The sequence below is a fragment of the Corvus kubaryi genome, unplaced genomic scaffold (genome assembly GCF_017639235.1).
Source record: "Corvus kubaryi isolate FWS band 111438036 unplaced genomic scaffold, C.kubaryi_AGA036_p1.0 37385, whole genome shotgun sequence".
Taxonomy (NCBI): domain Eukaryota; kingdom Metazoa; phylum Chordata; class Aves; order Passeriformes; family Corvidae; genus Corvus; species Corvus kubaryi.
In genome coordinates this window covers 18885691-18910904 of record NW_024581127.1, presented here as the reverse complement: position 1 = coordinate 18910904, position 25214 = coordinate 18885691, and the positions used below count along the sequence as shown (strand labels likewise).

Below are 25214 nucleotides of genomic sequence, written 5' to 3'. Positions count from 1 at the left end.
GCCGCCGGGGTCTGTCCCTGTCCCCGCCCCGGCGCCGCCGCCCGCTCGCCCCCTCCCGAGCCCACAGTGCGCAGGCGCCGGCTCCCCGCGCCGGGGGGCGGGGCCGCGCAGGCGCAGCGCGCACAAGAGCCCCGTCGCGCCTCTGCCTTTCCCTTCTGCCGGCGCCAAGATGGCGGAGTACGACCTGACCACCAGGATCGCGCACTTCTTGGACCGGCACTTGGTCTTCCCGCTGCTGGAATTCCTCTCCGTCAAGGAGGTACGTGTTTCTCCTAAGGGTGGGAAAGCCGGCGGTGGGAGCGGGAAAGTGGCAGGCCCTGCTGCCAACTGCCGGTGCTTCCCATGGGCCTGGGCGCGCTGCGGCCGGGGCTTCGTCCCGTGGGCCTGGGCACTGCGCGGGCCGGGCGCGGCCCGTGAGGGATTCGGAGACTCCGTAGGGAGGAGCTTGGGGTTCCTGTGCCGCGTGGGTCGAGGGGCGAAGTGTGTGGGGCTGCCCAAGGAGGGACGGGAGCGGAGCTGAGAGGAGGCCTGAGGGAGCCGCTCCTTGATCACGCCGCGCAGCTCCTCGGCCCCTCGCTTGCGAGGCGGCACTGAATTCCTGTACTTTCTTCTTCCTCGGATTTGGTGTAGTGTATTTCCCTCACCTATATTCGGAGAAAGGAGAAGCCGAAGTTCTCCCCTGTAGGCGTAGTTCGCAGTCCCGCAGCGTGGGACCCCCTCTATAGCCCTGCTGCTCTCAGTGCTCGGGCCGTCCCGCAGCCGGAGCTCAGGGCGGTCTGTGGGGTTACGCCACTGATACTAATTAATTTTAATTTGAAACCCGTGTTATCACGAAATTGTGTTGGGACCAAATATAAGCCCCTATGGAATTATCCCTTGTTAGTCGTCTTACAAATATTTTTAAGTTATGTTGCTACAAGAACCCACTAATGCTGAAGATACCTCAGACGAGTGTTTCAGGCGCTTTAGACTCTCACCAGTCTAAACTATTCTAAAATGGGAGCAAAATGTGTAAAGTTATGTAAGTTTTGAATTTAAAATAGGTCTTATTTTAGCCTTCAGAAATAAACTGATTAACCATGCATACATTGAGACAACTTGACCTAAGCAGCTGTCATGTCTAGCGTGTGGATTTTGCTTAATGTCTGTCATCTTGGGGGCATTTTTACATTAGCATTTTTATGTCAGCTGAAGTTAGTTAAAACAGTTAATTTTGTAGTGTTAATTTTGAACAGCACGATGTTCAGAGCTGAATTAGAACTTCTACAGATTCTATATCTGAGATGTCCACAAATGTGGTGTGGTGAGTTACTGTAATACAGCTCTTGTGCAAATGCATTGTTGAGGAATATACTGGATTTGGCCCTCACCTACATCTTCAGCACCTAGCAGTGTTTTGCAACTCACTGCTGAATTATGGATATGAACTCTAAAAAACAGTTTGAGAAGTTTAAAAGCACACTATCCAATTACATAGCCACTCTAAATTTATTCTTATGCTATAGACCTAGCAACATACATTAGATTAAACTGCACTACAATTAAATTATAAACTTAATCTTGTGTGTCTCTTCTGAGATCCACTTTAAGTAATTTAACTAGTCCATGGTGTTCAACATTTTATTTTGTGGAAAGTATTCTGTATTTTTAAAAAAAAATTATGAAAGTTTTATTATTTTTTAAAACATATATACATATATATATATAATTTTGCAGTAGGAATTATTTTTCGTGTTAAGAGATTAGTGATGTTGAATTCTAATTAGTTTTTGAAGTACCTGCTTTCATATATAGCAGGCAAGATTTGATGTTTTGCCGAGACTGAAAATGCAGAGGGACTTTATAGTAAGTACTCCTAATGATAGAGCTGCGAGATTTGATATTTAAAACAATTCAATTGTACAAAAGTCCATAAACTGTGCCATAAAGGTAACTACGTAATATGAATTGAAGCTGTTTAACACTATTGAAATGAATCTGTTAATAATTCCTGTTTCAGATATACAATGAAAAAGAGCTACTCCAAGGAAAACTGGATCTCCTTAGTGATACCAACATGGTGGATTTTGCTATGGATGTGTACAAAAATCTTTATTCTGATGAAATTCCTCATGGTAAGCTGCTCATTTAAATGTAAAACTCGTTTTGCAACCTTTCTATATAAAATAATGAATAACTAGTGGTAATTTGCTTGTTGCATTCAAAAACTAGAGTATTGTTTAACTTCAGCATTACCAAAAGGATGTGCAATACTGAGACAAATAGAATGCCCTAATCCTGGGAAGTTTGGGTTTGTTGGTCTGTCAGGAACTTAACCTTTGAGTGACCTCTTAAGTACTTCAGTGCTGATTTGGTAATTTCAGGTACTTTAAAGGAGTTGTGCTAGCTTTTCATCTGTCAAACACTATTGCACAATGTTTTGGTGTAATTTGGTGACTTTTTCTTTAAAGCATCCATTATGTTAAGACAAGAGTTGCATTGTAAGTAATTCCATTAGTCTCTCTGTCTGTGGCTGAGTTTTAGACTTTGGAGAGAGAAAGGTGTTTTTGAAAATGTGTGTTTTCCTTAGTTCTGTCAATATAAAAATTGCTGCTTCTCTAGAAGAAAATAAATTTAAGATTGTAATGAATGTGATCTCTTACTATCTTATCTGTGATTTTAGTAACTTTCTCGTTTACTGCTTACATTTCTATCATCTTGAGGACCATTTGGGAATGGTGATAAAATTAGATTATCTGGCTTTCTCTAATTTCTATCCTTCATGGGTGTTTTAAGGTTTTTTTTCCAGTTCTTTTTTTTTTAATGGGTCAAGTGTTTTGTTTGTTTCTTCCTGACATAGTCTTTCAATATCCACTGTCTCCCTGTTTCTTCATCTTTTTCATGTTGGGGAATTCCTCACCTTTTTCTTAGCGATTGGGACTACAGTCTACTTTGCCTGCACCTTAGGAGGAAGAGACTTGGGTGCTGTTCCGTTCTTCCTCTGGGTCTTGCTCTTCTCAGGCTCTTGAAACTGCAGAGATGGCTACTTGCCTCTTTGGAAGAAGAGAACTGATAGACTTACGGACATTGAAATCAATATTTTGACCAAGTCTGTGCTAGCACTAGATGTTATGGGCAAATGTACCATGACACGTGGGGCTTACAACATGTAATGAGTACCAGAGGGTTTCACTTCTGTAATCTAAGAAACAGTTGTAACAATAGCTTCACCTTTAGGTTACTTAGCAGGTCTACTGATTAAAAAAATTAGGCTGTCTCAGGGCTATAAAAAATCTCAAAGCTGAATAGGTATTCCTCTTTCTTTCCCTGCTTCAGCCTTTTTGAACTGTTGAATATTCTTGTTATCAGTAGTAAATAAGGAATAAAATACTAAAGTAGTAAACAACACAAGAAATAGCGATTCTAGCAGACTTCCGCAAAGTAACTACTCCAGTGTCTTTGGAATTCTGATTATAGGCAGTTACTTAAGCAGGTTGCCTAAGAGTATTACTTCATAAGGTCACAGCTGCAAGAAAATTGAATGAATTTGCTCCCTTGGAGATCTGCCTTCATTGAAGACCAGCAATTTCCACACTTGTTTGAAAAGAGTATAAGAAAAACATTACATCTCTTAAGATTTTATATCATCGCTTTGGCAGGGTGTTGTTTTGTTATTGTCATTGGGGTATTTTTTTGGTGGGTTTTTTTGTTTGATCTGTGGCTTTTATTCAGTTAACATAAGCAGAGCTAGTTCTTTCACACGGAGTCCATTGTTCAGGGTGCTTACTTGCACCGCTTCCTATGCAAAGGCCTTAACTTTTGAGATCTCTCTGGTATGTGTCATCTTCATGTATTAGTGCTTATCACAATGTGTGTATGGGCAGGTGGTTCTTACTTGTGGAATCACTGGTGTCATTAGTAGTTTACGCTATTCCTTTTTAAGACTTCACTTTTTAAAGTACTCAAAACTAAGTTCACTTACACAGTTATAATTAGAAATGTCCCTGCACAATTTATAGTTGTTTTGTCTTGTCTTCCATGAGATCAACTTACAATTACACATCCAGGAGATGTCGCAGGAAAACATTTTCGTATTCTTAGTAAGTCAACCGAATGTTTTTTTTTTTTTTCATCTGTTTCCCCTTCTTTTATAATCTCAAGAGTCAACTGAAGTTGGAGATAATTTCTCCTTATTGGAACACTTCCTGTCAGGCAAGTTGTTCTTATATTTAGGTTGAGTCACCATTATGGTGTTAGCCACCTTGGGCATCCTATTCAAGTACTTGTGTAGTCAAATCGTTAAAGAAATGTCAGCTGTGTTCACCGTGGCATTGAGTGTTCTGGTGTGTGGCTCGCTTTCACAGTTTCCTGGATTTATCTCCTGGGATTTAGTCTTGGCTTCTCTGATCCCATGTTTCTTGGGTCACATAGCCAATGTGAGGGTGATTTTTCTTTTTTTTTTTTTTTAATGTGTACACTTTTCTCAGTTTTATTTAAGTCTTCATTTTATTGCATTGCTAGCACTTGGTGAGGAATTTGGGGTCTGTGTAAAATAATCACCCTAAAACTGGTAGCTCAATTTCCTTTCAATTTTTCGTAAAGGGCTTAATGCTTCCATTAAACACGGAGTGTTCAGAATCATAATTTTGCAGGTTGAGCTGCTTGAATATTTTTCCTGTCAGTTTTAGTTAAGTACTCTATAAATGTTCTTTCAGAACCTGGTCATCAGTCAGAAGAAAACCAATCTTTGTGGTATCATTAGACTGTTTACTTTTTTCCAAGTTTATTTGGAATAAGTGAACTTAGTTAAAAGTTTTTTCTCCCTTAGTGAAAGCCTGAAGGTACTTTGTCTAATGCAGACTCTGCTACAGCTGTACCTGCTCTCTGGTGGCTTCCACACTGGAGGAAAAGAACCAAATGTTAGAAGTTTTTACTAAGTTACAGAATTATTAGATACAGCTGGGTTTGAAACTTGACTGAGATGACAAGTGAGGTAGGAATTGGGAAGATGTGTTTAGGTGTCAGCACCATGAAATTACAGGTTGGTTCATGTAAAAACTTAAAGCATTATATTAAAGTCTTTTTGTTTGTGTGTTCAGCTTTGCGTGAGAAAAGAACAACTGTTGTTGCACAGCTGAAGCAGCTTCAGGCTGAAACGGAACCTATTGTCAAGATGTTTGAGGATCCAGAGACTACGAGGCAAATGCAGTCCACTAGGTAATTTCTACCATAATTTGTCAGGATGGCTTGTTGGTACCTCTCAAGTGTTGCTGCTAGAAATGCTTTCTGTTCAGTGACTGCAAGAAAGACATTTTTATTTACAGACAGTATTTAAGTAGTGCTTGTGGTCAGGTAATCGAAATTGCTGGACAGCTTGCTCTTTTCAGTGCTTTTACCTGTTGTGCAAAAGACATCTATTGTTTCTAATATTTGTGAATCAACTTGGGACAAGTGACAGTCATGATCCAGTGCAGTCCAATCACAGGGGCTTTTTTGTTTGATTGGCTTTAGGGGTTTTTGAGGGAAAATATGGGCTAAAGTAGTTCAGATTCTCTTTTCTGTCTTCCAGAATAGATTATGGAGTGTCATACTAGTCTGGGAGGCCTGGAGGATGAGCATCCTTTCAGCCTCAGAGCACATATTTCTTTAAGGTGTTCTGTCCTTTTCCTGCTTGCTTGCTCCGTGCCCAAATTGTTCCAACTTGTTGGTGTAAGGTAGTGCTCATAGTAGTCTTTTAAAGATGTGTCCAATTTCTTCTAGATTTTCTTATGGGAGTAATTAAAGTAGAATGAGTTTGTCTGCACTATCGTATCTAAGGTCTATCAGAGTTTCACCATGGTTAAGCTTGAATTGGGCTCTGTAGGAGAGTTTAGCTGTAGTCACTGAGGAGTAACTGCCCCTTCAGCAGAGAGCTGGGCAGGTATTTGTTTGGCATAAATTACTCCTTGTTTCCTTTACATAGGAAACATTGTTATTGCTGTTGTAAATGTGTCTGACAAACTGGAATATTACTTGGGTACCTTCTTCAGCCTTACCTGCTCTAAAATTTTAAGTAGAGTGTACTGTATCAGACAGAGAACCTATGGCTCAACTTGAATTTCAAGGTGATGCCTGTACTTGGGTGTATTGTTGGCAGGCTTTTTGCATCCACTGATATGGAAGGCTGTAACATTACTTCTGGAACCTTTTAGAAAAGTATTGAATGTACAAACTCTTCTTCCTAGTCTGCAAAAATCTTCTTTGAGAACAAACCCCCTGAAAAATATGGGTCCCTCAAGGGAGAGGAACTTGATTAGAATTTACTCTGTTTCAAATACACATTATCATCCTTTTTTTGTTGCCTCTGTTCTTTTTTCCACTCTTTGCATTGTTTTCAGAATTTGTAATAGATTAATTTAAATCTTGGTCAGTGCAGAAATGGTGAGGTGCAGTGTATTGTGTCTCAATGCACACATGAAACAAGATGTCAGAAGGAATCATGAAATCTGTAAGCTTTGCAGCATGTCAGGAGAAGCTTATTTTCAATCCTGATCTCACCAGACGTACTTAAGCTTCTGCTGTAAAAATATTGTTAACTAAGTAAGCTGCCTTTTTATCTGATTTCAGAATGGATGTTCATGTCAGATAATTACATAAAGAAAAGAAATGGCATTTGTTTATGACTTGTGATTATGCAAAGCCAGGGGCCACTTGCTTTTGAAGGTACAGCTTTGAAAGTGAAAGTCCCAGTTACTATGACAATTGAGCCTATCTTAAAAAAAGTCTTCCTCCACAACTATTCAAATCTAATTGAACATATAGAGATCTTGTCCAATTCTTGCTTTGCTTTTAGCCAGTTTTTAAATAATAATTAGCCTTAGAAAACTGTTACTAAAATACTAGCATTTTGTGGGATATATGCTCTGTTACTTGGCTTTTGATTCACAGACTTCTTCAACAGTATGTACTTCAAATTGGAAATGCCTTGTTTGGGAGCAAGAGATGCAGTCAGTAAATGCATGGAATATAACTTGCTTAACACTATAGACTATTAGCCCTACTATTCATATGCAGCAAATTCTGTTTTAGAACTGGTATGTGATTTGTGTTTGTAAAATGTCTGGAAACTTCACAGCTCAGAAGTTCTAGTTTTGGTTATTGGCTTGGCAGTAGCTCTAATCCAGATTATTTGGGTTGTAATGGGTAGAATTGGGCTGAAATATGTCCATCTGTCTAGACCTGAGTAGTGTGCTGTAGATAATAGGGAGAACTTTTGAGAATTTCTGTTGGTGATTTTGAATCTGTATCAAATTCAGATAGCTGCATATTATCACGACTTTAGACATGGCTTTTGATCTGTGGTGACGTAGTTTGGAATATCTCAGTCTGGGAAATAAAGTGTAAAGGAGATTTTGCAGGTAGAAGTTCTTTCAAGAATAAGCCAAAACATTCCACTTCTCTAAGCTACCATTGGTGGACATTGACTTTAAAATTACAGAGCTGTAGTCAGTATTCCTCATCCTTAAAGTATGTTTTAGTGGAACAAATCAATGAGATTATTTAATTGCTTTCACAGGTATGACTGGGGATTGTCATTCTTGGCTCATTTGGCAATTTGCCGTTTCCCTGCAGAATCTTGTACCATAAGTTCTAATTGAACAAACTCACATCTTTGCAGTTGATTTCAGAGTAAATAGGAAAATACTCCCTTGCATACAGTTTTTACTGTATCTTTGTCCCAGGGAATTTACAGCTTGCCTCCTGGAGGCTTAAACTTCTCTTTGATCTAGGTAATACTGCTTGTTCTTTTAGTATTAACGTTAAATAAAAAAGAATCTTCAGAGATGTAATCACATGATCATAGATGTTTAGAACTTACTAGTATGATTATTTTTTATGGTTCTGTGCTCTGCAGATACTCACTGTGGTAGAGATATTCCTGTGACCCACTCTGTCTCAGTGCTAACAGTAGGATACGTTTCCTTTCTACTTCTGTTTACTTTAGTTTTTGCCGTTTTTTCCCATCTCCTCTTCAAATCAAGGCTGTCTAGAGTAACTGCTCTGGAATTGGAATATGAGAGTGGGAAGAGCCCTAATTCAGAATTTAACTTTCATACTGAAAGCTAAGGATGCTATCTAATTTAAAACAACCTTCCACCCTTTCTTAACTGTAGTTATTGTTGCAGGTGGCATTCATTGTTTAAAATTAAAATAATTTTAAGGTTTTGAAACTTCATGACATTTTAGTAATAGATGACTGTGCTTTTGGACAAGTGGATGAATGACTTTAAATTCATGCTCAGTTTCTTGTGTTTTACCTTTAAAATTGCATTGTGTACTGTTGCATGGTGGCTATGAATTTATTTTGTAAAAACAGCACTTTTTATCCTTTTATTATAGAGATGGTCGGATGCTGTTTGACTATTTAGCTGAGAAGCATGGGGTAAGTGTTTTAGCTGCTGGAGTTCAGTTCTAAGTATGTCCACCCAACTTCCCTCACAGCTGACAGCACTTTGACCAAGTATGGCCTAGCATTTTGTTCCATCTCCTGTCAATGTAGCTAATAGGCAGAATTCCTAATACTAACATATTTAAGCCTTTGAACTTTTAATTTTTATACAAACAAAAAAAAAGCTGAAACTTAATGCTAGCTGCACCTATGTAACTTAGGTGTGATTTACTATGTAATGCAAGATTTCACCTTTTTCCAGTGTTGGTGTAATCTTTCATTCCACAGCATAGGTTGAGAGTATAATAGTTTTCTATTGTCTTTTCCTATGTACAATGTCTTTTGAAAAGCTACAGATTTCAAAGCTCATTCTACTATTAAAATTGGCTTGTGACAGCATGTTTTTTTCCCTAGTGAATAAAAGCTTTTATTGTATTCCTTTTCAGTTTAGGCAGGAGTACCTAGATACACTCTACAGGTATGCAAAATTCCAGTATGAGTGTGGTAACTACTCAGGAGCTGCAGAATATCTCTACTTCTTTAGGGTTCTGGTAAGTTTTGATTGGTTGTTGATTGGGGGGGGGGGGGGATAGTTTTATGGCTTGCTTGTTGGGTATTTTTTTAATGAAATATTTAACCCAGTAAATTGTCTGTCTTAACTCTTAGAATATAATACTTTTGAGATTTTTTATGCAATTACTGTACACTGAAGTTGATAGTAATTGTTAATAATCATTACTATTGTTCAGCAATTCTGTTATTTTCAAGTAGAGCTCAGAATTGTTCTTTAAATTTGTAGATCTTGTAACATTTAATTATAGAATACAGTGAAATGAATACTTGTTTTTATGAATACTTGATTTTGTGCACAGATGTAGTCAACAGCAGTGAAAAGCTTGCAGGTGGATTGAATGTAATTGGTGGTAATGGTGAACTGCCAGCTTCTTACCTGAACTCTCATCTGTCTTCTCTTGAATTCTGTGATGGATTTAAGAGTATAAATCATCTCCCTACAAAATGTAGACAGCTCAGATGATAAATATAAAACCAGATCCATCATCTCTGAAGCAACTCTTTTCATGTTGTTATAATTCATATCATTTGTTACTGGTGGGAGTGAATTTTGAGAATAAAGATTTGATGTCTTGTAAGAATCTCAGCACAGTAAATTTATTGTTGGTAGTCAGTGAATGTGCTGCTTTACTAACAAATGGAAATTTAAGCTAACTTGAAAATCCAGATAATGTAGCTAGAGCAGCTGCGGTACCTAAAAGCAGTTATTGTGAATAGCTACTTATAATTAACTGATTTGGAGCCAGTACAGAGCATGTGAACCTTCTCAACTAAGTATCTGCTAAACTGGCACCGTGGTTGCCTGGAAGGTACACAGTTTGTAAGTCAGTATCTCATAGATCTGTGCAGTGATTGCTGAAAACATGCAGTGGTTCATACGTGGATGCTTTTTTCTTGCTGATTTCTATTCCCATCTAAAAGTAATCTTAACTCTCTGAAATACTGCAAGAGGAAACCACAATAATTTCTGTAATTGGCTGTAATTAAAGAAGAAAAATTGGAAAATGTATCTTTAATCAGAAGAATAGGGCTTAAAGTAGGAATGAGTTGAATTCTTAGTCTAAATTTTGATGCTAAAGCTGACTTTCAGTGTTAAAGGTTCTTTTTATGTGCCAAGGGGGAAAATGAAAGTTACATATGTAGTTTTGTGGGCAACTGTCCTTAATTCTTCATGCCTTTTTTCTGGGCATAGCATTATGTTCTTGTATGTCAAGTAACTAATCTCAAAAAATGAAGTACTGATTTTGTGCTGGTAATAGCTTAGTACAGGACTTCTGTTACTAATTCTGATGGGAGAAGATTTGTTTAAAAGTTCTGTGTGATGAAGCATAGTCAGTGAAAGAACTATTGTGACCAGTCTGAGAACAGAATATGACATTGTGAATGACATGGTGCAACTCATTCCTGTGTAAAACTAACACAGCTTGACCTTAGGACTGCCCTTCCAGGAAATAGGTTCACTGCTGCCAAGTTCCACTGGACATTTCTATAACAAGTACACTTCTGGGCAAGACATTAGCAGAAAGAGTTTGGAATGCTAGCTCTTTGAAGGTGGTCACCTACTATTACGAGTTCTTTTGGAGCCTGCCTTGTAATAACCTTGTTTTACTAGTTTAGAAGCATTTTTGTATGGTGAAACAAAAAAAAAAAAAACCCACAAAAGAAATTTGATGCTCAGCCTTTTTTTTTTTTTTTTTTAAACTTAAACTGCAGCAGTATGCATCTTTGTCTTACTTTGACAGGGTTTCCTAGTTTCTGCGTAAGAAATTTTACTACTGATTTTTTTTCTGTACCTAAACTGCTTTTCTGGGGGGGAAAAAAAAAAAAAAAAAGCACTTAATTTGGAGAGTTAGACTATGCAAAACTGATGTCTTGCAAATAAAAAATACTGCCAGAAAATATCTTTTGTAATTTAAAAAAAAATACTAAGAGTGTGACTTTTTTGCTATTGTTGAAAATAGGTTCCAGCAACAGACAGAAATGCTTTGAGTTCTCTTTGGGGAAAACTTGCATCTGAAATCCTGATGCAGAATTGGGATGCAGCCATGGAAGATCTCACAAGACTAAAGGAGACAATAGATAATAATGTAAGTAAAATCTTGGACATCTTAGCAAGGTGAGAGGCTAGACATGCTAGTACTCAAGTTTTATTATAAATCACTTGCAGTCTTATTTAGGAGTAGGTTACCACCTTTTCACTTGATACTTTCGTATTGGCAGTGGGGGAGAGTTGAAGGATGCTTGTGAAGAAATAGTGAAACATTCTCTTTCAAGTTGCTTGCCTCTTAACACCTTACATTCTCGTCTATATTTTCAAATATATTTCCAATAAAAAAATCTTAAGGATGTGTTTGAGGGCAAGGTATCGTTGTGTGAAATTGTTCTTTAATTTCAGATACTGGTACTATTCATTTTCTGTAAAGAATAAAATGCATGTAAATAAACCATGTTTTTATCTCATGAAGACAGCATTTTTGACAGAAAATGCAAGATAGTTTGTATTTGGAAAGAGTTTTCAGCTAATTCAGCTTTCTTGACAAAAGTCTTCTGAGTTCAGATGAGTACCAAGAACTTAAGGGGACAGTGGGGCTGTGGTACTAATTCAGAGCAAATGAAGGCATTAGGGACCTCTGAGTCTTCTCCTTGCTTGTGGAGCTTCACTGGCCATATCTAAGATGTGAAAGTTTTACTCTCTTGAACCAGTCTTGAAAAACCAGAGGTTTTTTTCTGTCCCTCAATCATTCTTTGTGTGGCAGATAATTAGTGTTAACAAATTTTTTTCTGTAATTTTGTCTGTATGATTCTGTATGGTTATGATAGACTATTTGACTTGTTCATAAAACTCCAAGGTTTTTTTTAGGGTAGAATCATAGCAGTTTGTTGTCATGCTCTTTGGAGTGATGATTCATCCTCAGTGTGTTGTTTTGCAGTCTGTTTGAAGTGCTTTTGAAATTTGGAGCTAATACAGGGACTTGGAACTGGACCGTTGTTTGTCCATTATCATCAGATTTAAATAAAGATAACTAATTTTTTTTTTTTGGCTGAAAGTGATTGTAGAGTTCCATCATTGTCTGAGGGTCTATGGCAAAAAAAAAAATCTGGTGAGATTTAGAAAGGAAATAAAACAGAAAAGGTGAAGAAGTCAAGTTGTTTCTCAGATCACATCTGAAGAGGGCCTACAAGGAACAAAATTCAGAATTAAAAAGGGAAGTAACTTAGGTTAGTGTGGTGGTCTTAGCTAAAATCTCTGTTTTGCCATAAACAAAAGGCAAATTTCAGCAAACAATTTGGAATATAATACTGGAGAAGTTATCTTGCTTATAACTTACTGTAGATGTATCATTGAGGTGACAAAAAAAGCTGGAGGTCAAACTTAGCCTGAGAGTGATGACAGTTACAAGGAGCTGATGCAAAATCACAAAATTTTGAGCAATTACAAGGTTTCTGTGGATTAGTATTAAAGCAAACTTTGTGTTGTGTTTGACTTGAACAAATGTTACATTTTCTCTTAGTCTGTCAGCTCTCCGCTGCAGTCTCTTCAGCAAAGAACATGGCTCATCCACTGGTCTCTGTTCGTGTTTTTTAATCATCCTAAAGGGAGAGACAACATCATTGACCTTTTTCTGTATCAGCCACAGTAAGTTGTGTTGTACTATATGGGGGTCTTTAAATCAAATTGAAGGCAGACGATGAATATGCAAGCTTGCTGAACTTAGGGTTGCAGGGGTGAAGGTATTGTTTTATTCTGATTTTGAAAAAGCTATTTAGAAAGATTCTTGAGGGAAATCGAGACTAAAAATGAGAATTGAAATACTGTATCTATTTGTGAGAGGATTGACTTACATGTAGATCTAGGAGTCTTTGTTGCTCTCCTTTGGATGCTCTCTGATAGCTAGATATGTTTGTTATGTTGTGGCACCCAAAACTGCACACAGTACCAACATGAGGCTGCCCCAGTGCAGAGCAGGACAATCCCCTCCCTTGCCCAGCTGGTGATGCTGTGCCTGATGTTCACCAAGACACAGCTGGCCTTCCTGGCTGCCGGGCCACACTGTGATTCATAGGCAACTTCTTGACCAGGACCCCCAGATGCCTTTCTGCTCTCCAGCCTCTCATTCCCCAGTCTGTACATAGATCCAGTGTTGCCCTGTTCCAGAGGCAGAATCTGATGCTTGCCCTTGTTATACTTAATACAGTTGGTGATTGTCTAGCCCTCTGATTTCTGCAGGGCCTCTCTGCCTTTGAGGAGTTAACAGCTCCTCCCATTTTAGTGTCATCAGCAAGCTTCAGTGTACCTTTGAGTTCTGAATCTGTGTTTTTTCTTTCTAGGTATCTCAATGCAATTCAGACAATGTGCCCACATATCCTCAGATATTTGACTACTGCAGTCATAACAAATAAGGATGTTCGTAAACGTAGACAGGTGCTGAAAGATCTAGTCAAGGTTATTCAGCAGGTAAGGACTGCAGTATCTGATATTTTCTGCCTCTTTATTAAGGAGACTTCATGATAACTTTCTTCTAATAATAAACCTGGGTTAGGATTTGAGGTATTTTGATTTTTTTTTTTGTCAATTAAAGTCCTTGCTGAAGTAAAATGCGTATCAGTCAGTAGGAGGACGGAACAGTTTTTTTTCTCCTTTCATATACATGAGCAGTGTATGCACTCAATTCTTACTTTCTTTCTATAGGATTAAATGCAGAAAATTCAGTGAGATGTGAAATGGGTTTGGATCTGATTCTTCGTTTTCAGTCATCTGTACGAAAAACTGTTGTATGAATAAGGGTTCTTTCTTACATTTCAAAACCGCTGCATTGTCTGTGTTGGTCTGAGTTCACATGCATTCTCTTGAAAACGGTTCTGTTTCATGAAACTTCAAAGTTTCATGAAGACGGAGATACAGAGAAGAGCAGTAAAAGAGTTGCTTGGTAGCAATCAACAAGGTTATGGCCCAGATTTTTATCTGTGACAGTACAGTTTTTACAGGCTAGCAGTCAATTATAATCACATCAGGCATTTGGGAAACTACCTATGCAAAACTCAATCAATGCAGAGATCAAATTTTAGTCACAACTTAATCTGTTTTTAACCATTAGTGTACAAAAAGTAGCATAAGAAGCAGTAAATGAGTGTTAAGTGTTATGACTCACCTTTTTATCTAAAATCTGATTGTAACATTGAGCTTCTAATATAATGTGAATTTCTAATACTTGAAGTAAGTAACATTTTACAACTTCTTGTTTATGTTTAATCTTGCACACTATTAGGGTATTCCTTTTGAAAATATCAGCTTGGGCTTTGGTTTTGAAATCTATCAGATTTCTTAGTACTCACCTACTCTGTATGATTCATGATATTAAATCATGATGTGGTAGAGGTTTTATAGATGGGAAATAACTTATGTGGTACTGCTCTAGTAGTAGTAAAAGATTGTTTATACTTGCAACATCTTTGCAAGTATTGAACTGATAGGTAAGCATTTTGTTGTTTATTGAATTTAAGAGATGCTCATTCTAAGACAATTTTGCAAAGTGGATGTTAATAATGGTTAAGTGTAATTTTGATGTGAAAAACATTTACATGTAAAGCTGAATTTGGGATTGTAAATACAATTCTTTGGGTAAGAAAAAAATAACTTCGATCCATTAAAAAAAAATCTCTTTTAGGAATTCCCTTAATCTGTTGATCTTACTGTATGCTAAAGCAGATATTGATAGATAATGATTTAAGCTGTCTTAAAATATGCGTGAGAAACACTTAAGGGGATGTTCAATTACATCTGAATTTACACAATTGTATATAGATATAGTGTTGCCTCTGCCTGGTAAAACTGAGAAAGTTGAGTAACTTCTGTAATGCTGAAATAAATTGAAGTAGTTTGTGTATAGAAAGTAGCATTTTTGTTAGCTATGTTGTCCATGAAAATCAAATAATCATTCAGTTTAAAGTATGAAGGATTTGGTGTTGGAGTCATCTTTGAAATCAGAATTTAGGAAGACTATTCTATCATATTTTATGAAATTTGGAGGTTTGATACAGAGACAGCTCTAGTCTCTTGACACTTTCCCAACTCAAAGATTGCAGCATTAAATGCTGAAGGTGAGACTACACCTCTGGTTTTTTAACTAGACTATCGGGAGGAAGCACACTTGTGTAGCTCTTCTAAGAGGAATTGGGAAGTTCAACTTTTTTTAAGGTGATGTAGAAATGCTTGTTCCTACTATTAATTTTTTTTTTAAGAATGTAAGGAATACTTGAGTGATCACATGGCCTTGATTTCAAATTTTGTTCCTAATTTTTTTTGACAGGAATCCTACACATACAGGGATCCTATCACAGAGTTTGTGGAATGCTTGTATGTTAACTTTGATTTTGATGGAGCACAAAAGAAGCTGAGAGAGTGTGAAACAGTAAGGCTTAAAATTTTTATAAGACTCATTTTCCTTTAAGTAAAGACCTCTAAGATTCACATTGGACAGCTGATTTGTTTGAAGTGGTGTTTGATTCCATTGTCAGTGTTTTCTGATAAACTTTAATCCATGGTTGGATGCTGTTGTGTTTTTTGACAACTCATTTTGTAACACTTAAGCATGACTTACCATTAAGGATGTAGCTTTAATGTTATAATAATGTTATATTTAAGAAGTTCTAGGAGAAGAAGCAAATAGGTAATCAGGCATTTGGCTGAGCTTCAGGTTTTCCATTAAAGTTTGAGAAATGCTTGAAGAAAAGCTCAGATTTGCCTTCTGTTGTGAAAGATGAGTAGGGAGTCAAATTCTGTGTTGAAAGGATCTTCAGTAGAGTTAGGACAGCAGTAGAGTTTGACTTTCAGTGGAGTTATTACCTTACTTTCTCCTTGAGTCAGACCTCAGTGATCATGTTAGCATGCAATTTAAATTTAGTAAGATGCTGAACAATGAAGCAATGAAAAATATTGCTAATCTATAGCTTTTCCTCTGCATCTTCAAACATAGCAATAGTGTTTTTAGGTATACTGTGGACTGCTCTTAGTTATTGGCAGTGTCTACCAGTAAATTTCAACTCACATGTTTGTTCTCATGTTCCCTTTCTGCTTACACTTGCAGGTGCTTGTGAATGATTTCTTCTTAGTGGCTTGCCTTGAGGACTTCATTGAGAATGCCCGCCTCTTTATATTTGAGACTTTCTGTCGCATCCATCAGTGCATCAGCATTGGGTAAGAGAACATCTTCATTCCTAAGTTCAGAAAATCAGTCATGGAGGGCAGTTTGACAAACAGTGTAAACTGCAGGAGTGAAGTATTCAGTCATCAGATAAAATCCTAACTGAAATCTCATTTGGATAGTATTCTTTCTAGTTTTATAGCTCTGATGTGATGTACTTGAATACAATTATATTTCAGAGTTGAATTATTGTGTTTAACTTCAAAACAGCCTTTCTCTGCCACCCCTAGGCCCCCCTCCCAAACAAGCAGTACTTTCAAGCTAAAGCTGCTATGGTTTTAAGTGGGATCTGTACTGGATTTAGTAGGAACTTCCCTACCCAGTGTCACCGAAGTCCTGGTGACTTCATTTGGACCTCAGTTCCACATGTTGAAGTGGAGTGTTAATATTAAGTAAATACAAATTGCAAATACAGTAATTGCTTAAATATATTTTTACTTAGTAGATACAGCTACCCATGTCTGTCTTACAGGTATGTTCTTTGAAATTTATTAAATCACATTGCTTTTTTAATGAATTAAATAGAAAACAATGGATCTTATTCCCTGTGGCACAAAGTGATTCAGCTGTAATAATTGTTATTAGCAAATATGTCGTTTATTCAGATTTATTTTATAAATGCAGACTTTTCAAATGGATCAGCTCTGATGCCTCTCTTGTATATATATTAAAAAAACCTAAATGGGAATATATTATGTATGCTTGAGATCTCTTTCCACTTGCCCTTTGCCCACATACCCCGTATTTCCACATCCTTTTAATTTAAAGGAAAAAGTGAAGTGAAAAACTCTGAATGCTATAAAAATCTCTCTGATAGAGAGCAGTGCAGAGATCCTTGAGACAGCAGCAATGAAGGCTGTTGAATCGATAAGTTCAGTGGAGTCTTGTTACTAGCTTGTATCCAGAGCAAATGTGTGCATCTAGTCCTTTAAGGGAAGGATTTAACACTGCCTGATTACAAAGGAAAGGATTTGAGAGAAAATTGTCTTAATATTGCAAACTTCTTGAAAGGATTGCTTTTTTTATGGATAGGTATAGTTGGAGAAAGGACTGATTCTTACTACTTTTAATCTTTAGTCACTGGGTGACATGTTTGTCTTCATTGCCTTTGGAAAATATTTTTTTATCCTTTGTATCAGCTTAAAATAGTCAGTGCCTTTGATGTAAATGGGAAACAGTGGATTTGAGTGTTTTAGCCAGCTGTGGTGTATTGGGTTTAAGCATGTAGTCCTAATAGTAAATGGAACTACATGCTGTGAGCAGAGCTTTTCCATACTTAATATTCATTTTTATAAGAGGGCTAATGCTTCATCTAAAATCACTTAAAGCAGAGTACTGCACACTTAGGCATAAAGGGGGTTTGAACAAGTATTTGGAAAAAAACCCATAAATATAGTTCTCTTAAGGATGAGTTTCTGGGGAATATAAAGCCCAATAGTGTCTTGCTCTTTCTTACAAATTCTTTTTAGGGATGTGAATACTGCACATACTCAAGCACAAGTTTCCAATGAAACTGGATGTTTAAGCTTTTTTAACTAGAGACTATATGTCTTTCTAAGAAGTCTCCTTCTCTTACGTGACTCCAGTCAATGAGCAAAGACTCTGCAGTGTGTATGTTAAATATTTTTCAAGTCTTGTATCAAAAGATATTGATAAACTGTGGGCAACATACCAATGATTCATTATGGCAAAATTGTGGTAGGTGATTGCCATTAATTTAGTGTTTATTACTTATAGTTCATATTTTTTGTGCTGATATCTCAACTTTAGGTATGACAAAAGTTATTGCAGTTGGCTGCCCTTGTTATGTGTGAGTAATCCTAAATATAGGTAGCAGTGTCCTTTCTTTATAAGCATTGTAGTGTATTCTGAGGCAAGTGATAGATTTGGAGTTGAGACATTTGTTTCAGAATGACGTGGCTATTCCTACCACATATCCGTAAGTTAATTGCACATGGAATCAATCATCTGTAATGAGGTGGTTCTCAGTATGTCATTCTGGTTTTAATGGTGGATGTCAGCCTTAAATTTCTTTGCAAGCTGTAACAATCATTAGATTTGGGCTGATTAAATTAGGTGCCTAAGTATTTCGTAGTGTATTTCAGACTTGCTTTTGAAGAAATTAGCCAATTGAAATGTTTGGTTGAAATGAATGTTTGGCTGAGGCATAGTTCTTGCATTTCTCTGTTTGCAAGTGATTTCCACTGCTAATCCTGGAGCCAAACTAGATGGTTGTAACACAGGGCTTGATGAGTACTGTTTAACTATGCAGAATGAATTTGAAAATAGTTAGTGGGAAACTTGCTATTCCTTATATTAAGTAGAAAATAAATGCCTGTTTAATTTTTTATCTACTTAGATCTGCTAGGGAGCTGGCATTTTTCCAAAGGACATAGTTGATTTGTCAGTTGTAATTTAAAGTTTATACGTCCCAAATCACACTGTGATTTGTTTGCTGTTTGAAATACCATGTTTAATAGGGAGTAATAGATGAAGCTAATTCTTAATGTGTTTTAGTTAGTTTGATATGCCTGTATTTAATTGGAGAGCTGAATATGCTTCATTCTTCTTTTGTACTGCACACACAAAACGATATACAAGATGGGCTTGTTCATATATGAACATGTGAGAAATTCAATACGCTTGCTTTTTAAGTAAATGAAAACTTAAATAACACTAGCCCTAGCATGACCCAAATAAGTGAATTTCCTTATAAAACAGGGGAACAGAAATGATTAAAAAAATTATTTTTGCAACTGTTTTGACAAAACTGCCATTCAAAATTAGCTGTAACTTGAAATGGTTGACTATTCTGTAACTACTAATAGTATTTCTTCATTATAATTGATTTAATTTTTATTGAATTATAGCAGGAATCTTTAAAAACAGTGGTAACCTATAATACAACTTTCATTGCTTCCTTTCCTTAATATTAATGGTGTTAATATGTATTTGTAAATCCAAATGTGCCACTATTACTTCAACTGTCAAACCTGTGTGAAGCTAAGATGTATTTTATATCTTGAGAGTTTTAAATATATGTTCTAACTGTGTTAGGAGAAAAGTGTTTGGTACAGAATTGTAGTCAGGATACATCTTCAGTGCATTCACTCTGGAAGGATAAGGAATACTTTTTCGGCCATGAGTGTTACTTCACCAGGAAAATACCTCTATGTTATACATCCATGCACTTTGAGTGGTACTGGCTGCTTCAGTGTAGGCTGCAAGGAGACTCTTAAGAGGGAATCTAGTTGCCACAAGTGCTGGAGGAAGATCATCTCTTGTGTCAAAGATGTGATAAAGTTTTGTAATAGATTTATTCTTTATTCACTAAAAGATAATTGTTACCTGACAACTTCAGTTGGTTTATATTAAAATTTAAAATCTATGCAAGTCTCAAAGCTACAAGTTGAGATAAAATAGGTTTCTACATCCTTTTTACTCTGTCGTTTTCATTCTATGATTTTTAAGTTTTCCAGATAAAAGTGCAGGAAAATAATACTTATACAGAAGTGTGTTATTTCTGTTGTGTTGCTCCATATATACTATATGTTATTTCAAAAAACACTTTTTAGTTTAAAAAAAGCCATTTCTGAAGCAGCTGAGCTAGTAGTAAAATGTAGATAAAATAGGAAAAGGTAGAATTATTTGCTAGTAACAAATGTAAAATACTTCATAGTTTCTCGATTGGAATGATTCTCTAGAAATCTGTGCTCTCTTCTGCTCTAATTTCACAGGGACTTTGTTAAGGAAAAAGGAAAGTGTAGGTGCTGTAGGTTGGAAGTCATCTGGTTTAATCCCATGAACCCAGTTACAGCTCTGAGCAGGTCCCACAGCAGTATTCCATTATGCTGCTTAGTCACGAATCCACTAATAAAGGCCCTGTCTCCAAGAATGGAGGTTCCACACTGTAATCCCAAAATTGGGTTGCTTAATCCCCATTGTAGTGGCAGTAGCCTTTCTTGTGGTCATCTGGAAGGAAACTTACTTTATCTAAGTCTTACTAATGTTTCTAAAAGAGAAATCTGAGAATTGCACCCATGCCCATGTACTTTCAGTCTAAAGTTTCTTTTGTTTCAAGTCAAATGTTTAACGTCACTGATTAGGGGTAATAAAGTGATTGTACATTACTTTCTATTAAAGTATCTCATGTTCTGTCCAGATGACTGATAATTCCACAAAAATTTCCATCCCTGATACCTTCTGCTCTTGTCTGCCTTTACAATTGCTAATTCAAACTCAGATTAAAAGGTCTACTGGAACAGTAGCAACTGGAGTTGGATTTTACTTCTCCTTACTTTGCCAAGTTCAAACACTTTTTACCCATTTGTTGTGTTATTTTGCTGAAGTGAGTCAGTGTAAATCCAGTATGTTAAGCTACTTTGGGTTTTTTTTCTATTCACTTCATGTTTATCTATGGAAAAAAATGGAATTTGTTTTATAGTTGGGAGAAAGGTGAGAGATCAAGACCATATAGGAGAGACAACTGTATAAAAAAGAGTATGTAGAAGTCCAGCCAGGTAGATGAACTAATAATTGATAGTTTATAAAGTATTTACTTGATGCAAATAATTGTCAAGAAGAAAATCACTTTTTCTTGTGGAGAAAAATACATCAGGCAAGATCCTGTAAAATGGTGAGAAATTGACCTCTTGTGCAACTCAGCATAGCCAGCTGGCGTTTTAGTCATGCCTGTAGCCCTTGCCTCATGTTTGTTACCTTTTTCTGAAAGCTGATGGAAGAATGAGCGTTACAAATGCCCTGTATGAGCCAACTGCCAGCAGGAAGCTAAAGGAGTTAGCTAGAAAGCCACAGGAAACACTATTAGGAGGAATTATTCCTGGACAAGAGTGCTTGTTTGATTAAGAATTTTCCTTTCTCTGTTCTCCCCCACCTTCCTTCCTTGAAATTGCAAAAAGTTTTAGCATGGTTTATCTGTCATATCTTCTGTACTAAGCTCTGTCTCGTGGGTCTTGTTCCTGAACTTCAGAGTGAAGTTTCCTTGCTAAACATTTTCCTGGACTAGTTAGTGTATACTTTCTTGACTGCTGATTGCATTTAAATAAGAATAAAAGCAGTTGTTTTTTTGGTTTTTTTTTTTTAATGGTGGTGGTGATTTTATGTTAATAGTGAAATTACTTAAATGACAAATTTTCCAAGAATGTTTGTGTAGACAGTTTTTAATAGGAACACAGGAAAATTGTGCTGGTCAAGATTCAAGAGCAATATGGTGTAGTTCAGAATGAGCAAGTATATACTTCAGGATATGAATTGCTTATTTGCAGTGGGGGTGGGAGATGTGCAGGAGAGCATGTATGTAAGTTTTAAAGTCATTTTAGTCAATGAAAGTAAGCTTCCCAGGTATTGCAGTATTTATTGAATCTTGGACTGTGCCAAATTTTGTGTTGGTTTGGCTTGTATTCCATAGTCCCTAGTTATGTTTACCAACATCAGAGAGATTCTCTTTTGTCATTTAATAAGTTTGTTATCTTTTAGTATGTTGGCAGATAAACTAAATATGACTCCTGAAGAAGCAGAAAGATGGATTGTCAATCTAATTCGAAATGCACGATTAGATGCCAAATTGGATTCAAAGCTGGTAAGACCGTACGTAGAATCGTGGAATGGTTTTTGTTGAAGGACCTTAAAGATCATCTAGTTAGAACCCCCCTGCAGGGACACCTCCCACTATACCAGATTGCTCAGAGCCTCATCCATCCTTGACGACTTCCGGGGATGCAGCATCCACAGTTTTACTGGGCAACCTGTTCCACCCTCTTACAGTAATCTAATCTAAACCTACTCTCTTTCAGTTTAAAGCCAGATGGATGCAAGTGAATTTGTTGAGTTTTTCATTAAATTTCTTTTACTTCATGGGCAAAGAAAAACAATTGAAATCAGAACTTTCTGTTCCTGGATAAACTGCAGTGGATTTCATTTATTGTGTTTTGCTCTTGTCTGTATCATGATCTGTGAAAGCTCTGAAAGCAGAGTATTACACTAAAGGCCTTTGCATTCTGAGCAATTGTTAAATTTGTTTTATCTTTGCTGGGTTTTAGGGCCATGTAGTCATGGGCAACAATGCAGTCTCACCTTACCAACAAGTGATTGAAAAGACCAAAAGCCTGTCTTTTCGTAGTCAAATGTTGGCTATGAACATTGAGAAGAAACTGAATCAGAGTGGTAGATCTGAGGTTGGTATAAGTTACGTTTTCCTGAATTCTTGCTGTCTTTTTTTGTGAGAGATAAACTTAAGTACAATTCTTAACCTATGCCTTAATTCACCAGATGTGTACCTACTTCTAGTTCTAATAGTAGGAATTACATTGGAAAAGGCTTACTTTGTCGTGGTGAGAATTAGACAGTGGGTGGTTCTTGCTTTCTTGCAGCCTCTCTCTTCATCATTAGATTTTCTTCTGTTGTGTAACTGTTTCTGTCATTTGCTGCTCTGCTTCCTTTGAGTGGTCTCCTTTACCACCAGGAAAGGGCAGATTATGAAGTGTGACACCTATGAAAGTAGTCATAATACTTTTTCTAAGTAAGTTGTACTAAAGTATTGTAGGTGCATATGTGGTATTGAAAGAAGAATGAATGGTGGTTAAGACGGAGCATAGAGGAAGAGTTGTACAAAACCCTAACTGTTAAACCCATTTAGTGAAATTCTAGAAAATGTAATTAAGTCATTGAAAGGTTTAAGTAGAACCAGTGAAAATGAGAAAGTTGACAAGATCATCTGGTTTTTTTTCCCGCCTCATTACAATATGGGAAGCTCTGTGAGGGAGAACAGCACTGTAAGGGGATGGCTCTGAGGTCCGCTAAGGACCCAGCCATACATCTTTAAAACAAACAAAAAAAGTCAGAACAAACCACACAGTAAAAGAGCTTAAATAGTAGACGTTTTATTCCTCATTGCTTGGCTGAAATACTGGTGGAAGTTGGACAAGCAGTGGTGCACTAGTTTATTCTGTTAATGGGAAGTCATGTGAAACTTGTGTGCCATTACTTTCTTTTAAAAGTGTAGCTGAAAATTATTCATAGATTTATATTGGGATCTTCTAGAACTTTTCCTTTTTGATGCTACTAGCTTGGAGGACTCTACTGTAATTGTACTCAGTTACAGTATGTGTGTCTATTATATCAACACTTGCTTTAATTTTATAGGGTGTCCTTCACTAATTAACAACATTCCCACTTCATATCCATATACAGTATTAGAATTGTTTAACTTAATGTGTCATAAATTTCAGTATGTATTAGGTAATACAGTAATTTCTTCTAATCCTTATTTTTTCATTTTTAGGCACCTAACTGGGCTACTCAAGACTCTGGCTTCTATTGAAATACTTCTGCAGTAGGGGGAAATCTGTTTATTTGACTAAAAAGCACATAAATGTGTAACCTTTTTGAAAAAAAGTAATTATGTGTTAGAGCTAATGTTATTTGAATAAAATTGGCTACTTTTAACAGTCTGTGTGTTTGATTTACATAGATTATGTTGTATAGGGACTTTTTATCATAGTGTTCTACAGCATTTTGGATCATGTTTTGCAAAATTTAGGATGTCAGTTCTGTTAGGTTGGTTTGTACCAAAGGATGCTTTTGCTCTCAGACTGTCTGAGACTTTGGAAGCAGGGATTTAAAGATTTTTATTACCTGTTGCAAATGTTGCATTTTAAAAAAATTAAAAGTGGTAGTACAAAGAAATAGACAATGTGGACCATGTTTGAACATGTGGTCAAGCCAAAATCTTTTTTCTGCACTTCCATGTTTTTGTTTGTTACAGGAGAAGTTTAGAAGAGAGAAGGCACATGTAGCCAGTATCTTTTAAGAAACCTAACATAGTCTATATGTAGAATAATTTGAGTAGACATCTTGTGTTCATGCTTCAGAATTTTTGCTGTTTGAAATCTCATTTTTAATCTCATCTTGCCTCATGTTGTAAACTTTTTGGAGTAGTTTTTTTGGTTGGAAAGGAGGATTACAAAAGGCCTGATGAGGGAGCTGCATATGGTTTAAAACTTCCATTCTGAAATTTGAAATTCTTAAGATCAACGATGCAAATAAGGGAACAAAACTCGAGTTCAACTATTGGAATTTGAAGGGGTTTTTTAAGTTTTGGGGTTTTCAGCTACTGTTTCACACTTGCCCGGATTTCCTTAGCACCTTTGCTCTGCAGAATATACCTTAGCATCTTTTAGGAGAAGATCACGGATCCTTGTTCTGAGTTCTGTCAGGTAAAGTGACTGATCACTGAGGTGCATGTTGGAAAGAAAGAGGCACTATCACTGCGTACAGTTTCGTATTTACAGTTGAGGGGAAACATCAGTGACTCACCTTCAGCTTGTTCCAGCTGTGACCTGTTTCCCTCAACTCTTTAAGTGCCCGTATTCATCTACATGTGTAAAGTTGTTTTAGCTTGCCAGCACTCCTGCTTACTGTCTGGAATGTCATGTTGACTGAGAAAGGAGAGTAAGTTAGTAATGTTCAGGCTTAAGGCTAAGACCAGTTTTTACAGGTGTCTTCAGTCCCTTCAGTGGAAGGATTCACAGCAGGACAAGTCTTCAAGACTTCATGGAGACAGGATCAGTGGCAGTGGGCACAAATTGAAACATGGAAAAAATCCAGTTAGATTTAAGTGGGAATAAAAAATATTCTTAGTTTTTTTGACCTGGAAGATGATCTGGCACTGGAAGCAGTCACCTAGAAATGATATGCAATCTCCACCTTTGGATTTATTAAGTACCTGACCACCCTGACAGATGTAAACCTGCTTTGAGGAGGGAGTTTGACTCTGGCCTTCAAAGGTCCCTTCCTTGGCTGAGAAACTGGAATTTAAGAAGTGGTAGCAAGAAGCAGTTAAAAGTAGATTGTTGCTGGATTATAAACATGGTGCAAGAAATCTGGTCTACAGCACAAGGATTCACTCTATGTATAGGATTGGTTCCTAGGATGGGGTTGAAGAGTCTGAATTGGAGCTGAGGTTAACAAGTTGCTTTTGGAGAGCAGTTTCCTAAAGCTGAGCATGCTCTATG

At 36.9% G+C, this 25214-nt stretch overlaps 1 protein-coding gene across 2 annotated transcripts; it reads left to right on the top strand.

The window, feature by feature from the left end:
• The first annotated feature begins 131 nt into the window (after positions 1–131).
• EIF3E (eukaryotic translation initiation factor 3 subunit E) lies at positions 132–23646 on the top strand. 2 transcript variants are annotated; one of them, XM_042035969.1, is made up of 14 exons: positions 132–259; positions 2000–2114; positions 4023–4079; positions 5079–5196; positions 8359–8401; positions 8854–8958; positions 10942–11067; positions 12493–12617; positions 13310–13436; positions 15289–15390; positions 16066–16175; positions 21679–21781; positions 22242–22376; positions 23483–23646. In XM_042035969.1, exons 1-14 carry the CDS (start codon positions 170–172, stop codon positions 23519–23521), a joined length of 1395 nt encoding a protein of 464 aa, XP_041891903.1. In that variant the 5' UTR covers positions 132–169; the 3' UTR covers positions 23522–23646. The 2 variants fall into 2 exon arrangements, with proteins under 2 accessions (XP_041891903.1, XP_041891904.1); XM_042035970.1 differs by lacking the exon at positions 4023–4079.
• Positions 23647–25214: the final 1568 nt, after the last annotated feature.

Bases quoted from the DNA above. Each gene is read 5' to 3' on its own strand.
- EIF3E (XM_042035969.1), top strand. From the start codon at position 170: ATGGCGGAGTACGACCTGACCACCAGGATCGCGCACTTCTTGGACCGG. The intron at 260-1,999 runs GTACGTGTTTCT...TTCCTGTTTCAG, and splicing joins AATTCCTCTCCGTCAAGGAG to ATATACAATGAAAAAGAGCT. The intron at 21,782-22,241 runs GTAAGACCGTAC...GCTGGGTTTTAG, and splicing joins CCAAATTGGATTCAAAGCTG to GGCCATGTAGTCATGGGCAA.